The sequence below is a fragment of the Triturus cristatus genome, chromosome 10 (genome assembly GCF_964204655.1).
Source record: "Triturus cristatus chromosome 10, aTriCri1.1, whole genome shotgun sequence".
In the NCBI taxonomy this organism is placed as follows: Eukaryota; Metazoa; Chordata; class Amphibia; order Caudata; family Salamandridae; genus Triturus; species Triturus cristatus.
The window spans coordinates 63,201,071-63,219,714 of NC_140593.1; the positions used below are offsets into that span (position 1 = coordinate 63,201,071).

The window sequence follows — 18,644 nt, forward strand, 5'->3', positions numbered from 1 at the left end:
CACTGAGTCTGGCTTTGGATGTCATACTAGACATGTGAGCGCATCAGGTGGCTTGTATTTTTTGACTATCCAAGGCAGGCTGCAATTACAGTCGCTGGTCTCATTACCTTGACTCCTTCCTCCCAAATATGATCAATTATAGGGTTTGCCCTTACAGTCTTTCGTGATTGATCTTTAAATCATAAAGAAAGTAGTCAGACTGCTTGACTGTCATTGGCAGTTGAAACCTAGCAGTAGCTCTTTCAATTTAAGCATGGAAACCTCCTATTTCTTCCAGGGGAAAGTCCACTGATTAAGGGGTTGGAGAAGCAGGTGTGGAAATTATATATTCTTCCCACTCATTGCCAGCCCTCCTAGCACTGAATTTCGAATTTCACATTTCTCTGCGTCTTCAGAGACTACATCCTGTTGTGGAGGCACAACAATGTCCCTTCTCAGCGTCATCCTGGGTGTGGGAGGAGGCATGAACGGTGGAGATGCTGGGGAGGTGGTGGTGCACCGACAGGTGATGGGAAATGAGTGTGATTATCATGAGCAGGTTCCATATATTGTAGGGTTTTGGCAGAACTATGCTGGTGATAACACTCCTGTGGATAATAGTCCTCATATTCATCATCATCTTCTTGATATTTTACGTAAAGTTGCAAAGGACTCTGTACGGGGCCAAACAGACCATCATCACCCAACTCTTCTAATGAAGTAGTGAGAGGCACAGATGAAACTATTGAAGGGTGCTGAAGAAAATGCCTCAAGAATGTCGACGACGAATAAAGAGGAGTCAATTGCAGCGTTGAAGGTCTTTTTAGGCTGGGTGAAGTTGGCGTTGAGACGGGGGTGATTGTGCTGATATGATAGGAACTGACAATGAGGAAGTCTCTGTCAATGCACATACAGTCATAGCCGCTGTGGTAGTTGTCGACGAGGAAGTGGTTGTCAATAGCATAGGTGTTGTTGACGAGAAAGTTGTTGTCGACTGAGTAGGGGTGATCGACGGGGAGCTCGACGGAGGTGAAGTTACCTTCGCCGATAGTAAAGGCATCGCCAGTGGACCGCTTTCGACGGTACAGCCTTTGTGGAATCTGTAACCTTTACCGACAGTGATTTTTTTAATGACGAGAGCGTTGACAATGATGAAGGAAAATACGCCCCGATGGTGACTTTTGCACGTCAGTGATCACAAAGACAGTGTCGTCGATGATGAGGGTTTTTTAGTGATCTGAATCTTCACTATTGAGTGTTCTAAAAAGGATTTTCCATGTTTTGAGGCCAATGGAGTTGAAGGATTGGATTTTTCCTAGCAGAATCATGACCAGACTTTTTGGAAGTTTTTTATGCCCTTCGAGAGATTCCTGTGCCCTCTACCTCTTTTGTGTTTTTCCAGAGAGGTGTTATAAGTATTACTATTCTCATCCTCAGAGACATCAGATTTATTTTTTAGCCTCTGTAACCAAATCAGCAACCTACCCTCTCTGTCTTTTAAGGTTTTGGTTTAAATGGTTCTCCAAATTTTGAGTTCTTTAACTTAATACTGAGGCTACAAACAGTATATACAGTTTTTATGGGGATCTTCTTACCGCAAGACCCACACGATCTGAAGAGCCCCTTCTTAGAAGAATCCAACATGGTTTGCTGGAAACTGGAGAATATATATCGGAAGAAAGAAGGAAAAAACTGAGCAGTGCTCAGGGAGACTCCCTGTCACACGACTTGGGGTAGTAAATCTGAGGGACTCAGCCTCTCTTGGCAGCGATCTAGAGAGTACTGTCGCTTGATTGGTTATTGCTTAAGTTTGGATCTTTTCTACAAAAGAATGTTGATAGGCTAATGCAGTTACTGTGCACTGCAATGTAGCCTATGGTTATAGTATATACTGCATTTATAATAATGCCGCGGGACTCCCACTCCAACGACATGGAGGAGTTAAGAATGCGAATCTATGAAAAATCCAATACTGGAGAAGCTTATGTTTCTTTATGTGGAGCATCCATGCCAACGCAGCTACATAAAGTAATAAAGTAACACTTGCTTATCATCCTCTCAAGATGTGCCAGAGAACAGCTGGCAGGGAGAAAGATGGAGGCTACCAAGTGTTAACTTTCAGTTGTTAGGCCTAGTAATAAATGATAGAATTTACAGAGGAAAAAATGTCAGGGTAGTTATGTGGTATAGAACTGTGAACCATTGAATTCCCAAACACGTGCTAGTGGAACTTCCACCGAAAAACCTATAACTAACTTGCAAAAACCAATTTAGTTTGTTATACATGCCACATATGTTGTCGTTATTAGTAAGCTTATACACATACATCTGTATGCAACATATTACAGATACTGTGCTTTGAAGCATCAACTTGTATTCCTAGGCTATATTAAAGACAGGATGCAAACTATCTTGCAGCAACTTCGAATATAACTCATTTGATCAACTAGTACAACCAACATATCTTCATTTTGTCTTAGGAAATTCTTTCTCCTTTACAAACTGCTTGTAAAAGAAGAACTCTTCTATATCTCGGTTTCACATATTTTGACGACAAAATCAATTTGATTTATAAACAATTTCCCCAAAATATGGACCAGGTGCTACCTATTAAATATGAATTAGCACCGAGATTGAGCTCAGGAGATGGTCTGAAACAGTTTAAACATACTGATGTTTCTCATGTGGAAGCCATGCTAAAAAAGGCTAAATCTGGATACTATGCCTGCCTATAAATTTGCCCTTCTAGCCCCTTCTTAGGCTGCCCCCTTTGCTGAGATCTTAAACTCATCACTATATGAAGGTAGTGTGCCTTTAGATTGGAAGGCCGCTCAAGTACTACCCATTAAGAAGAAAGATCAGGTGTCTGCCGAAATGCTCTCTAACTAACGTCCCATTTTGCTTCTTCCTTTAATGGGCAAGATGGCGGAGAGCCATGTTAACACACAGTTAATGGATTACTTTGAGACTAACGGCATCCTTGATTCTTCACAGTCCGGGTTTAGATCCAACTACTCCACTGAGACAACCCTCATTGGGGTTACGGACTATATTAAAGTGACCTTAGATGATAATAAAGGAGTGATGTTGGTCCTGTTGGACCTAACCGCAGCCTTTGACACGGTCTCTCATCAGAAATTGATATTTCGACTGAGGGAGGCCAGTCTGCAGGAGCTGGCGATTAAATGGCTTGTTAGTTTTTTGGACCAGCGCACGCAAACTGTCAATCTGGGCCCTTACCGATCACGAACTCTGAAACTTAGTAAGGGGGTGCACCAGGGCTCTTGCTTGAGCCCGACCTTATTTAATATCTATGTGGCCCCCCTTGCTAAAATCATCCGAAAGTATGGCTTCATGCCATTCTCTTACGCAGACGACACTCAATTACTCCTATCCTTTGATAAGGATATGGAGTCAGTCGATCAGCGTTTTGCTAAGGGCATGTCTGCCATGGCTGATTGGATGACTGAACATTTTTTGCAGTTAAATGCGGCCAAAACCGAAAATCTTGTTGTTTGGTCCTGCGCTTACCTCCTGGTCTCCTGCATGGTGGCGGACAGTACTAGGCCCCGCCCCCTCTCCCACCTTGGTGGAAAAAAATCTAGGGGTCCGGCTGGATGCACGCCTATCAATGAAAGTCCAAATAATGACTACGGCCGGGACCTGTTATCATACCCTGAGCCTTTTGCGCAGAGTGTTCATTTGGCTGCCCCTCGCAGTACGTAGAACCCTAGTTCAGGCTCTGATTATACGTCGCCTTGACTATTGTAATGCCTTACTGGCCTCTGCAAATGAGGCCCTTCTTAGTAGATTACAGATCGTTCAAAATGTGGCCGCACGCTTAGTCCTTAATAAACCACGTCGTACCACCCCTGGGCCATTATTGAAGTCTCTTCATTGGCTACCTATTCGCCAGAGAATAAAGTTTAAGCTCTGCTGCTTTGCCCACAGAGCAGTTTTTGGCAAATGCCCGAGTTATATGGCGGATAAGTTTAAATTGTATTGCCCGGTGTCTTAGATCGGAAGGCAAAGGGCTGCTGGCGGTCCCTCGTTTTAAGAAAATTCGAACTGGAGGCAAAACAGTTGCCTTCCTGGCCCCAAAACACTGGAATTCCCTGCCAGAGGAGCTTCGTAAATGTTCTAGCTTCACGCGCTTCAGAAAACTTCTGAAGACGGAATTATTCAAGGCTTGAGTTATGGAAATATGTGCCAGTCTGCTCTGTTTTCTATGCTAGCGCAGAGATACCCCTGCAGGGGTGATTCCTGCGCTTTATAAATTCCTTACATACATACATACATCCCTTAACACATGTGTGTACCAATACTGCAGAGTCCCTGTGTGCTTCCTGATGGTGTGAAGTGCAGACTGGAGCCACGGTGGGGCAGTGTCCTGCTGTGCTCAGTCAGACCTCTGACACCTATGCTTTGCTATAGTGCTTAATTTGAGCTGGTGGTCTCCCACATGGTTGTGCTGTCTGTCTAAGTTACAGGTGAGTACCACAGGTGTTTATTAATTCAATATACATTAAAAATGATTAATACTTGCTTTTCGTATAGCTTATTTTTTTAGCTTTGGGGGCCTGGAATAGTCTGAACTGTCACTCTGGTAAGGTGAGATGGTTAGTAGTTGTGTTTGTACAGTCGTTGGCAGCGCTGGCAGGGGCAATGCGTGGTGCAAGATGCAGTGGCCTCCTGACAAGGGCCCTGGCAATTTTTTTACCCCCCAAATTAAGCACTGCCTTGCTAGGCCTTCACCCTGAAAAAAGGCAATACTGTCCTCCAAGTAATGCAATTAGAATGCCCTCCTTTTTTTCACTAAAGCACAAAGCTTGTCTGCGGTTTAAAAAATGGTCAAAAAGTTAGACTTCAGAACAGGAATCCAGTCGACTGTATATAGCACTGCAAATATAGCAGGGCTTTTCTATTTTAGTTCCCGATCAGAAGCCATCAATAATCAAATTTCTCTGTCTTGCGGATTATCATATGTTAAATCCTCACTACCCAATCTGTACAGGACGCTATTGCGCTATATATATTATATATATCCACGGCTATGCCACACTCACTGACGCAGCTGTCGGTCACAATCCGGTTTCCATCATCACACTCCTCTCCATTCTGCACAAAGCCATCGCCACAGCTGCTACTGCTGTCCTCCACTGGAAAGTCCACTGGGCGCCACGGGTTAGGCTGCACATGAGACAAAAGAGAGCATTCTTGAATTCACTGACACAAAAACCAGAGTAGAGCAGTAGTAAAGCTGGACCCCTGTCTGTGGTGTAAAAAGTAGGCAGGAATTGGAGGAGACTGGATGGGCACGGGCATTCAATATTTGCTTATATGTTTAATGGGCAATGGAAGAGCTCACTCTAACACTATGGCACATAGTCTAGTTGTGCTCAGAGTCTCTCCAACTCTAAAGATGTGAAACTACTGTAGGAAGATGGCTCTGTATATACTATACCGAAGTAAGGTATAGGGTGCACAGAGTCCAGTTGATCACCTAAGGTATAGCAGTGGCTAAATTAGATAATCATTAACAGCTCTCTTTGTGGTAGTGTGGTCAATCATTTAGGCTTGTCTGGAGGGTGTGTTAAGCATTTATTGTTTTCACTCAATCAAGGCTAAGGCAGACACTCATAGACAGAATCCAGACCAATCAGGTAAGTATAAAAAAAAGGTAAACTTATGTTTTATTTCTAGAACCAAGCAGGTCTTGGCACAGGTAAGTGAAATTTGCTTTCAAATGCAAAGCTTTACAAGGAAATGCAGTTGTGGTTAAAATTGCAATCGTTACAGGTTTGTAATTGCTTTTAAAATAGTTTAAAATACATAGAGAATACTTTTGGATTATGTTTTGACTACTAGGGGTGATATGCCTAGATATCACACTGTGGATCCTTCAATACAAAGGTAAGTAAGTCACTTTTCAAGTACAGTTACTTGGTTTTCATACAAAACACAGTTCAACACATTTTAAGAAACAACAACTGGTACCATTGGTACTTATAGGGGAAAAAAGTGTTAACGGTTTACAGGTAAGTAAACAACCTGCAAGTATGGCTTTTGGGGGTTAGAACCAAGGTTCCCCAAGGTGCAGATAGGCGCTCAAATTGCAACACCAGCGGCACTGGGGCGGCCAGGATCAGAGTGCAGGAGCCCAATGTTAGCCAATCGGCCTAAGGGGGCCTTCGATCAGGGGCTGCTTCCGAGCAAGCCACTCTGGCATGGGAGCAAAACTCCTGGGTTTAAGATCAGAACTGCAGGGGCCAACAATCAGCACAGGAGCTGCGCCCTCAGCGTCACGGAGGTGGCCGGGTGCAGAGTGCCAAGAAGACATTGGGAGCCCTGTGGTTTCCAATGAAGATCTCCGGTTGCTCGGGCAAGGAGGATGCCTGAAGGTGACCACCGGCAGGAGAGGTAAGTTGGGTTCTTGGGGGATGCCTGGACACCATCGGTTGGGCCACTCAAGGCCGTGGAGCATCGGGTGCAGGGGTGTCTTTTGGCATCCGATCTTCTTACCAGCTCCGGTCGGGGTATTGGGGACCCTTCCAGTTGAGGCTGCAGGCATCAGCTTGAAGCTCGAGGTAGGTCGGAGATCACCAGATCTTAAGTCAGGATTGCTGGGGACACATCCTCGTGGTGTTGGGCCAATCGAACTCGGGCCTTGGGTGTCGGGTGCAGAGTGGTGTAGGACTGCGGAGCTGCCTGGATCCTGGTTCTGTGTTTGAAGTCTTTGTTGAGCAAATCCTGTGCTCATGGGAGACAGAGTCTTTCAGATAAGTCCAGGGCAGGTCCTCCGGGCTCTGGGGTTGCTGGCCATGCCGGTGTTTCCACTGTAGGCAGGTCGGAGTTGGGACAGGCTGGTGGGGCTAGGGCCAAAGCAGTTGGTGTCTTCGTCCTGATTCAGCACGGCTCTTCGGTCCTTTTTTCTTTCTTCCTCAAATCTGAGGCAAGGTTCAGGGTTGCTCCTAAATACTAAATTTGGGGGCATTAATGGGGTGTGCAGGTCAGGACCAATAGGTCCCTTTCTTGGGATGAGTACACCACCTATTATGTCACCCTCCAGTGGGTGGGGGGCATAAGCCTCTCTCTAAATAACAGGGTCCCTTCATCTTCAGGATGGACGGGACTGAGATGAGTGCTTCACCTCGTTTCCCCACCTAAGGGGTGGGGTTGGCAAAGGTAGGGTCACCTTTCTCCTAAATTTGTTTTCCTGCTGATTCTCCAACCCAAAGTGAGGGTAAGAACTGGTGGGAGCCAGTTGCTGGTGGCAGCAAAAGGCAGGATCAGCTTACAAAGGTGGAAGGCCTTTGAAGTTTCCCGTTCGTGGACCCAGCCCTTCCTGGGGGAGGAGGCATGACACCTCTGACCAGAACAGGCTTTGATTTTTGACCCAGAGTGCAGAGGCCCACTACCCAGGGGTCCAGAAAGCTGTCTGGTGGTGGCAAATTGCGGGCAGCCATTCAGGAACCACACCAGGGCTGGTCTTTTTTTAGGGGGCATCTCTAAGATGCACTCTGAGTGCATTTTACATTCAATTCCACACTGGCATCAGTGTGGGTTTAAAGTGCTGAGAAGTTTGCTACTAAACTTCTCAGATTTCTGTGAAGCCATTATGGAGCTCGGGAGTTCTTAATGACCACAACTCTCAGACCATATACTCATTATGGCTTTATTGCACTTACAATGTCTAGGAATGGACTTAGACACGGTAAGGGTACAGGGCTCATGCCACTGCACCCTCACCTGTGGGCTAGTGTACCCTGCTAGAGGTTAGGACTAAGGCAGGAAGCCTCATGAGGGTCAGATGATGGACTCTAAAAGAGAGATCTTGGAGGAACTAAGACAGTATAAACCACAGGAAGCTCTGAAGAAAGTGAGGATGGTGCCTAAGATTGGGACTCTTTTGTGGATCTGAGGATTGTATCTGAGATAGGAAGTCTCTGGAGAAAGTGATAAACTGGAGGCACTGATGGTGATGCTTGAGGCAGATTCTTTGGACAAACGGTGTTACTGGGAAAGGTGACTAGGGCATGAGCTGCAGATGGTGTGTTAGCCAAAGACCTCTGGACCTAGTAAGGACCCATCAAACGTAGGGAGCCTCTGGAGGAACCAAAGGTGGTGTCTACCGCAGAGCCACAGGATGGATTGAGGATAGTGCCGAAGGCAGAAAGCAACTGGAGGAACAAAGGACAATGGCAGAGACTTCTATAGAAACTGTGGAGGCATCTGAGACAGAGCCTCTAGAGAAATACAAAATTTACCCCAAGATAAATCAATCAAACAGAGTTCTTGCAGAGCGCGGCTAATCACCTGTAAGAGTCTCAAAGCACTGGGGAGGGGGGGTTCCTGCGGTTTAGTCGAAGCGCCAGGTCTTGAGGTCCGTCCTGAATTGAGGCAGTGAAAGTGATTGTCTGAGATGCAGTGGCAGGGACTTCCAGGTTTTCACAGCGAGGTAGGAGAAGGATCTTCCTCCAGCCGAGGTCTTGCAGATCCGTGGGATAGTGGCCAGAGCCAGATGGGCGTAGTGGAGATGTCTGGTCAGTGTGCAGAAGGAGAGGCTATGCTTGAGGTATTCCGGCCTCCATAGGAACTGATACTGAGTCTAAGGCATGAAATCTCTGCAGGAAGTGATCTAAATGGAGTAATTGACCTCTCTCTGTCAGGATCAGAATACCTGGTATTTTGCCATTTCAGCAAATGGCAATACCATGCTAACAGGTAAAACAACAGAATTAAATTAATAAGAAATTATTCATGCCATTGGAAAGGGCCCAAAATCCAGTCAGTGAGGTTAAAGTGTGGATGAAGCACGCCACACTGCCTATAGGCCCTCGTAGTTCATATTTCATAGTACAAAAGAGAAAGGAGGCATCAATAAAGTTAAGTTCTGACTGGGAAGGAAAGAAGACCATCTGTGAAGCAATGAAAGATAACACTGATAACCAGTCCAGATGTACAAAGTACTTTTTGGTTGCAAATTCTGCGATTTGGAAATTGTGACAGAAAACTGCTTTTAGAAAGTTACTAACGCCATTTTTAGAGTCTGTAACTTTTTACCGACTCCTACAAAGGGTTCAGAAATGGATAAGAAATCATTATTTAGAAGCGGTGTGCTAGGCGCCCGTCCCAATAGAGATATCTATCCATACGTATCAATGGATAAGGTCTGAAACAGCAATGGTAATCTACTGAAATTACTGACTCCAAAATTGTGGTGATTCTATTGGCAAAAGAGCAGGAGTCCATTGGGGACATAAAAAAAGCTTGTTTAGGACTAGGCAGTGGTCCATGGGACCACTGCAAACTCTCAGACAAACTAAAACAAGCATTTGCAATGCAATCGATCTCGCCTTTGGGACCTTATATGTATTTAGCTATGCAGCAAATTACCCTGGGTGCTGAAACATCTACTGTTCTTTAACATGGATGGAAAGTAAGCACCAAACTGCGTGACACGCCAGAAATGAGAACACATGGAGAGAAATATTGCCTTTCATTGGGAAATGGTATAGTCCAAATCTCTGTTTTTAATATAAAATCAGGGCCTTCGGTGGTCATATCACTGAAAATACAAGATTTGAAAATAATATTATTGTCTACGGGTGCTCGTGGAAGACAATTTGTATGGACTGGAATCTAGAGAATGCTAAAGCGATTCTGGTATTTTACTGACCTCTGCTGGTTGTTTTCTATCAAGAAAGTTAAATAGAGGCAGTTGAGAGAAAAATTAAAAAAAGAAAGTCCCTCAGCAGAAAGCAATTCTGGTATTTTACTGACCTCTACTGGTAGTATTCTATAAAGACAGTTAAATAGAAGCAGTTGAACCGAAAAAAAAGTCCCTAAGCGGAAGCAGACAAGTCCTAGGGCTGATCTCCAGAGCCCACAAAGTACATACACATATAAGTATATACTAAAGTATATACAAGCGGTCTTGAATGCTCAACCTAAAAAAGAAATTGGCAGTATTTCACTATCAGGACATGCCACACACATCAGGGCATGTCCCACCTTTCACATACACTGCATCCTGCTGACAAGGGTACCTTGGGCCTACCTTAAGGGTGACTTACATGTAAGAAGAGGGAAGGTTAGGGCCTGGCAAGTGGGTGAACTTGCCGGGGAGAGGAGTTGGCCTAACAGCTAGGGCGCTTCGACCTCGGACCTGGGGCACTGGGTTCGAGTCTCGGTAATGATGCTGAACATCCTGTGATTCTGGGTAAATCCCTTAATCTCCCCGTGCCTAACAAAAAATTAATGTGTGTCCTCATGTAACGTAACTGGTGCTATGTAAAGCGCTCTGATACCCGATTGGATTCGGGTCAAGTTTGTGCTATATAAAACTTTGCAAAAAAAAACAACAACAAAAAAACATGGCAGTACTAGACTACACTCAGGCTCTGTAATGGCAGGCCTGAGTTACACCTTCAGGGCTACTCGTGTGGGTGGCACAATCAGTGCTGCAGGCCCACTAGAGGCATTTGATTTACAGGCCCTGGCACACTCAGTGCACTTCACAAGGGGCTTACCAGTAAATCAAATATGCCAATCATGGGGACAGCAATCCATAATAACAATTTTCGACAGGAGCACTTGCACTTTAACACTGAACAGCAGTGATAAAGTGCGCAGAGACACTAAACCAGCCAAAACAGAGTCAAAACCAGGAGGAGAGAAAGCAAAAAAAGACAGGGAAAACATGCGAAGTCTTACAGTTCTCATGTTCCACGTTGTTCTCTTTAGACAACAGCCCGCATTAATGTCTCTGCTTTGCATATGAATGAACAAGTGACAATTTATTCTGTGTTAAATGTCACAGGAGTGACTTTTAAGCACTTTGAGTTAACTACTTTGTGGTGTCTCCGATATTACAGAAGGATAAGTTACTTACCTGTAATCCTAGTTCTCTTCCAGGGGTATCCTCATTAAAGTCATAAGCACTGAATATGGCCGCCCATGTGCGGGGACCCCGGAAATAATAAAAATGATATATGAAAAACATATATATACAGCTCTATATATATATATATCATTTTTTCTCATACCAATGCAGCTCCCATCTAGACGGCTAAACGATGTAATAAACACATAAACTGCTTTTGCTAAATATGTAAAATATATATAAAAACAAAAGAGGGCAAGCAGCACTTGAACTCTGTTTTTAATGAGTAAACCTCATGAAGAAAAAACTGCAAATAAAAACAGACATTGTTAGCCTACAGGCTGCATTGCAAACCAATAGCATAGAAAATGAAAGCATTTTCATACAAAACTGGCACCGTGCCTTTAAGGCAGCCATGACCCAGAGCTTCCCATCATGCCTCAGGGGTGACAGTTAGGTCAGTTGTTCTTTGTGTAACGCCGAAGATCAGGGCACAAAGATATCGTTCAACAATGAAGAAAATCTAATTTGCCTGGGGAGGCGGGTGGGTTGATTATGACTTTGATGAGGATACCCCTGGAAGCGAACTAGGATTACAGGTAAGTAACTTATCCTTCTCTTTCAGGGGATCCTCATCAATAGTCATAAGCACTGAATGGAATAGGAAGCCCATCTTCCACCTGCAGGCAAATGAGAGAGAATGACCCAACAAACAATAACAGCTGCAATCAGCTGTTGAACAGATTCCTCAAGGAGGCCTGGCCTACTTGAGTGTCTGCCCTGGTGTCTGAATCTAGACAATGGTGCCTCGTAAATGTATGGACGAACCTCCAAATTGCTGCCTTACAGATTTCAGAGATAGGCATGTTATGAAGATAAGCAGTCGTAGCCGCTTTTCCTCTCGTGAAATGCGCCTTGGGAGTAGACCAAAGGGGCCTTTGGGCTAATTGATAAGCTAACTTGATGCACTAAACTATACATTTGGAGATGGACCACTTTGAAGCTGGAAAACCTGTTCTGATCGACCCATAGTTAACAAAGAGTTGATCAGATTTTCTCGTGGACTTGGACCTATCCAGATAGGATTTTAAAACTCTTTTTAGGTCCAGAGAGTGTAAAGCCCTCTCAGCTGGAGTGGAGGGATTAGGGAGAAAGGTGGGCAGAGAGATGGTCTGATTCACATGAAAATCTGACACCACCTTCGGGAGGAAAGAGGGATGAGTTCTCAATACGACCCCAATTAAGATGGAAAACAGTATAAGGTTCCTTAGAGCAGAGGGCCTATATTTCGCTCACTCTGCGAGCTGACGTGATCGCTACCAAAAAAAGCCGCCTTCCAAGTGAGTTGTTGCAAGGTTGCTTTGTGGATCGGTTCGAAAGGTGGACCCATCAACTTTGATAGCACCAGGTGTAGCTCCCAGGGTGGTTAAGGAGGCTGCGCCGGATAGTAGACCTTTTTCAGACCCTGTAATAAGTATTTTACAACCTGTAACTGAAAGAAAGAATGCTGAGAAGGTGAGCGCCTATATGCAGTGATAGTTGCTAAGTGCACCTTAATGGACGGAAACTTCAAGCCTGCTTTTGCCAGGTAAGGCAGGTATGGTAGAATGACCTCCTCTTGTCCTTTAGTTGGGTTACAATTGTTTTGAACACACCACATATGCCAAGATACCCCAGGGACTGGAAGCACCGTGAAAACATTTAGGAGGAACGGAGTGGAGACAAAGCTTGATTATATTCTGCAAACCTCTCCACTAAGTCACAGGGTATGTAAGGCTAGCCATCTCTTTAGCATCTATAGCGATCATGCCATAGTCTCATATGAGCTGAAGTCTGCCCACCAAGTGAGACAGCTTATTAGAAATGTTGGTAACCCCGCAGTAGGAAGAAGAAACGGGGTCCAGCTAAAATGGGGAAAGATAGACAATATCAAGGTTACCCAGGAGATAAGTCTCTAACTCACAGGAAGAAATTAAGATGTGCCTGAACTCGGAAGCGATCCCTTCGGATGTAGTACAGGCTTTTGGTGGAATCTTGAGAAATATCAAAGGAGCACTATTCTTAAGACCAAAAAAAAGTGCCATAGACGGAAAGAAAGGCAGGTTTGATGCTGCTTGTATAAAGGAAAGGGCTACCCTGTATAGAGAGCTTAAGACTAAACCTAGAAACCCGGCCCATATAAATAGTCTCCGAGCCTCGTATAAAGCAGCGAGGAAAACCAGAGACAGGGAGATTAGGGCAGAACTATGGGCAGACCTAGATAGAGCTGCCCAACTCGGTAATATGAGTTTTGGAGACTGATAAATGCCCTGTATTTTAAAACCGAAATTGACCCGTCCCTAGATATACATGTGGGAGAGGAAGCTTGGGTCTGTCACTTTGAACAAATCTTTTGTGGTACATATATCCAACCGGGCCTTAAAAGGCCAGAAACGGAGTTTCAAAGTCAAACCCTAACGTTTACTTACAATGAGGTCAAGAATGGGCTGGAGGCCTGTAGCTTGGGGAAAGCTCCCAGGCCCGACGGCGTTCCAATAGATATTTTCTGTGAAAATGTATATCTATGGACGCCGCTACTGAGAAATGTTATGAACAGCATCACCCGGGTTGGTCCCCCTCCATCGTGGTCCTCTGGAGTGATTGTCCCGATTTAAAAAAGGGAGATATGTCTAATTCAAATAATTATAGACCTATCGTCCTGTTGGACACAACTTCAAAGTTAATGGGCCGACTCTTATTGTCAAGGTTAGAGAAATGGGGAAGGGAAAATAACATCCTTATCCAAGCCCAATACAGATTCCAGCAGGGGAGAAGCACTATAGATCAAGCCCTAAACTTAGCCTTGACGATAGACAAGTACACTAGCATAAAGGAAGGAAAACTATATATGGCGTTCATGGACCTGAGCGCAGCCTTTGACTGCGTGGTCCATGACAAACTGTGGAGTATAATGCAGTCGATGGGGGTCGACCTGGCTATATTGAATTTCATAAGGCAGTTATACGCCAATGCAACTGCTTCAGTCCGTTACACGAAAAATGGAGACTGCACGCGCCCATTTAAAATTGGTAGGGGGGTGCGGCAGGGATGCGTGCTGGCTCCTTACCTCTTCTCTCTGTACACCAATAGAGTAGAGCAAGCACTTTTAACGGCAACCGAGGATGTCCCTAATTTTGGAACTCACAGAATTCCCATACTGGCGTACACAGATGACGCTGTTTTAATAGCAAGGACGGGGCTGGGGTTACAGAGATCGATTACGGAATATGTCTCTGTTATGGGCGCCCTCCAGATGAGAGTTAACCATACAAAGTTGTTTGTAATCGTAGCAGGGGCGGGAAAAAGAGATAAAATCCCAAGTTTTTATGCAGAAGAGAAAAAAATCGAAGTGGTAGATTCTTTCCCATACTTGGGTATCCTCTTTGATAAAGATCTCTCTTGGAAAAAACTAGTGGAAGGCAGAAAGAGGGTCATGGAGAGGGGTATAACCGCACTGAAATTCCTTGCTAAAAAAACTGGGGGCCAAACCCCTCCCTACCATTAAGAACATTTATAAGGCCCGGGTAAAAGCATCTGTATCTTATGGTGCAGGAGTTTGGGGGGTGGCCAACTCTACTGCACTGCAGATAGCTGAGAATAAATATTTTAAATCTGTAGTAGGTCTCCCTCCATCCTTCGTAAATCGTATACTACATATGGAGTTAGATATCCCATATATCGCTGATCAAATTAAAGTGTCCCCATTACTCTTGTGGTACTCAATCTGGAGGAGGGATTCTGCTCCACTTACGCAGCTAAACATTAAGAGCTGCCTAGACATGGATCACTGGAAGAGATCCAGGTGGCTGAGCTATGTGGAGCACACTTTTAAAGAAATAGGGCTTCCGGAACTTTTTAACGATCGGTTCATATGTAAAGGGATATCCAAACAAAAGGTTATCGATGGGTTTTCTCGAATGGCGGCATGTAGGAGGTCGAAAATTGATGTGGGGAAACATGCTCTCCGGTTATACCATGGAAGCACACCTGTGATAGAGGGAGGGTTCTCATATCTAGCAATAGTAAATATCCGACAGCATAGATACATTTTGTTAAGGTTTAGAACTAACCTGATAGTGTGTATGCTAGGCTATCCTGAAAACTCGTATAGCATTAATGATTTAAGTGTATGTCCGTGTGACAATGCATCAACTCAATCGGAGATACATTATATAAAAAGGAGTGAAAAGCCTACATGATGCCGATTTTAAATAAGATGAGGTTTACACAATGTCGGGTGGCCTTGTACTTTTTAAAATCTTTACCTGATCCGTTTGTCTGTTTCTCAATGGCCTCTTTTTTATGGGCTTGTTTGAAGAAGAGAAAGGGGTTGGTTACAAGATCTGTGAGAGGTACCTAGAACAGTAATTGATACTTTTTATGATATGTTGTAACATGATTAGTTTTTAATGATGCCATTTTATGAATTTGGGATGTGTATGTATTTATTCTTTTATGATCATTTTAAATTTTGATCGAATAAAGAGTTTTGATACTGATACTGAACACACCACATATAAAAACGTTTCCACTTGCACGCATATGAGTGCCTAGTGGAAGGCCTTCTTGCTTCTTTTAAGATGGACATGCAGTCTTGTGGCAGACCTAAATGTCCATAGTTCAGTGAGGAAAGGTTGGGGTAATGAATCCTCCCATTCATCTTGGACAGCAGGTCCGGTCTGCACGGCAGCCTCCTGTGAGGGCATTCTGACAGGTGCAAAAGGTCCGGGTACCACCATTGTCTCGGCCAGTCTGGGGCTATCAAGATCATTCTTGTGTGCGAATGAGACAGCTTGGTCACCACCTTCGGGATAAGAGGAAGGGGTGGAAAGGCACAAATGCCCCTGACCAGTCTATCAAAAGGGCATTCCCTTTCGACCCTGGCCGGTAGAACCTTGAGGCGAAGTCTCGGCATTTTGTATTTTCGTCATCCGCGAAGAGATCGATGCTGGGACGAGCCCAAGCCTGGAAGATGTCTTCGACGACCTCGTTGAGAACCCAGTCTTGTGTGTCTTCGAAGTGTCGACTGAGAGCATCCGCTCTCGCGTTCTGTTCTCCCGGCAGGTGTACCGCTGTGATTGATAGGTTCTGTGCCAGGAGCCAATGCCAGAGAGCTTGAGCTTCCAGAGACAGTGTGCGCGAGCGAGTTCCCCCCTGTTTGTTCAGGTAGTACATGGTGGTGGTATTGTCCATCTGTACTAAGATTGAACTTGCCTAAATAGAAGGGAGGAAAGCCTTGAGGGCCAGGTGAACTGCTCTTAGTTCCAGCATGTTTATGTGATATGACCTTTCTTTTGATGACCATTGACCTGTGTCTGGAGAGACCCCATGTGGGCTCTCCAGCCCTGGAGGGAAGCGTCTGTGATCAGTGTTTGAGAGGGAGGTGCTTGATGAAAGGGTATCCCTACTTGCCTATTCTTCTTCTTCATCCACCATGGGATGGATGCTCTTGCTGCGTTTGAGAGACTTATTTTGTCGTCCCAGAGTGTTGTTTGCTGGTCCCAATTGTCCTCCAGATCCTGCTGAAGAGGACGCATTCGCAGCCTGGCATTGGGGACCAGGAAGAAGCAGGATGCCATCGACCCTAACAGGGAGGCAATCCGACGAACGGACAGCATTCTGTTGTCCAGAACAAGTTTGCATTTCTGTATGATGGAAAATTGTCTCTCCTACCTCGGAATCTACCAGAGCTCCTAGATAATGGATTCTCTGTGTGGGTTGTGGAGTCGATTTGTCGAAGTTCTCATGAAGGCCCAGCCGGTGACAAAGCTCTAGGCATTGCAGGAAATTACTCCTTACGTTGCTGGGGGAGGGACCCTTCAACAGCCAGTCGTCCAGGTATGGGTACACGAAGATGCCTTTGCGGCGTAGTGCGGCTGCCACCACTGCCATGCACTTCGTGAACACTCGGGGAGCTGACTTCAACCCGAAGGGTTGTAATTTGAACTGGTTGTGAGAAGATCCCACCAGGAATCTCAGGTATTGTCTGTGATGTTGACTGACCGTAACGTGAAAGTATGCATCTTGTAGATCCAGCGAACACATCCAATCTCCCTGCCTGAGATGTGGATATATTTGATGGAGAGCCAACATGTGAAACTTCTCCTTCTTGATTGATTTGTTGAGTATTCACAGATCCAGAATAAGTCTATATTCTGCTTTTCAACCCTTCTTCTTTACTAAGAAGTATCTTGAGCAGACCCCTCTCCCTCTTTGAGATATTGCCACCTTCTCGATGGCTGATTTTCACAGAAGGGTGGCAACTTCGCTCTGCAATATTCTCATCTGGTGACACGATGAGAGAACCAAAGGGATTGAGGGAGGATGGCGTTGAAAACGTAGAGAGTACCCATTCTGCAGCGTAGCTAACACCCACTGGTCCTTTGTGATAGCTCGCCACTCTTCGAGATGATTTGCAATACTTCCACCCACTGGAGTGGTGAACGGCGATGGGGTAAGTGGACACTCATTGTTTGGCCAGCGTCTTGGCGGAGGTGTTAGCCTGACGCTGGTTTCCTATTCCTCTGAAGGAACGCCTGCCTTGATATTGAGACCTTTGTTGCCCTTGCTAATCCTGGTTTTTCTGCCAATGAGGGGTTTGAATCCTCTGCTGGGAGGATCGCAGATTGTGAGGCCTGAATCGTTTGCAGAACTCCTTCTTTTTCTCTAGACCGACGGCCTTTAGTGTGTCTAGCTCCGTCTTCATCTGGGATATTTCTTCATCCGTGTGTGCCCCAAACAAAGATGAGCCGGAGAAGGGAAGATTTAGGATCCAAGACTGTGCCTCTGGTTTGAGCGCTGTGAGTTGTAGCCAGGAGGTTCATCTAGCGCATATCCCATGCGCATAGGCATAAGCCAAAAGAGTAGGTCCATCAGCTGCAGCGCTGATAACTTGGTTGGCCACCAAGCTGCCTTCATGCAAGATCTCATCAAAGTCCTTGCAATCCTCTTCTGGTAACTTTTCTGTGAATCTTTGCAGAGAGTCCCACGGAGACCGGTCATACCGGCTCAAGAGAGCCGATGCACTCGATACCTGCATCATAGAGGCTGATGTGCCACATACCTTCCTTTCCCATGAATCCTGTGTCTTACTCTCCTTATCTGGTGGAACAGTAGAGGAGGAAGCAATAGCATGAGTCTGTTTTGCTGCAGCGATTATCACAGAATCCGGTGGGGGGGGGTCAGATTTAAGGAAAAGCGGGTTTCCTTCCGGTGAACGATATTTCTTTAAAATCCTAGCCGGCACGGTCTTGAGTGTCGCCGGCGTGAGGAAAATGTCCATAACCGGTTCTATTAGTCCCAGGACCAATGGTAGCAGAGGTCTAGATGCTGCCCTTTGGTGTAAAGTCTCAAAGATAACAGAGGACGAACTCTGTCGGCATAGGGATGTTTAGTTTCACTGCCCCTCTGCCAAGTACGTCCTGAAAAGTGCCCAAGTCATCCTCCGGAGAGACCCTCGAGTAGGTGAGAGTAGGTGAATAGTCTCTGTGTGACGTGTGTGTGGAAGAGGAAGGTGTTGGAGATCTGTGCCTTCTCCTCCTGCTTCTGGATCTAGATCTCCTTCTGCGAGAGTACGCAGGAGTGCGAGTGCGATCTCTGGTTCTTGATGGAGTATGCTCTCTATCCACCGCCTGTACCTGCCGAGCCAACGGAGATCTGTGAAGGGGGCTCGAGTAATGCTGTGCAGCTGTGGCTGGAGTTGTGGCCCAGTGATGCAAGGGCCTGTTCCATCTTGGTGATA

The 18,644-nt window shown here is 45.4% G+C and overlaps 1 protein-coding gene across 1 annotated transcript in view; it reads right to left on the reverse strand.

Moving 5' to 3' along the window:
* Positions 1–18,644, reverse strand: part of COLQ (collagen like tail subunit of asymmetric acetylcholinesterase) — a 778,371-nt gene that overhangs the window by 85,457 nt on the left and 674,270 nt on the right. The window contains exon 15 of the mRNA XM_085630419.1: positions 5,046–5,169. Within this exon, the coding sequence (XP_085486545.1) occupies positions 5,046–5,169 (124 nt within the window). The remainder of the gene's footprint in view (positions 1–5,045; positions 5,170–18,644) is intronic.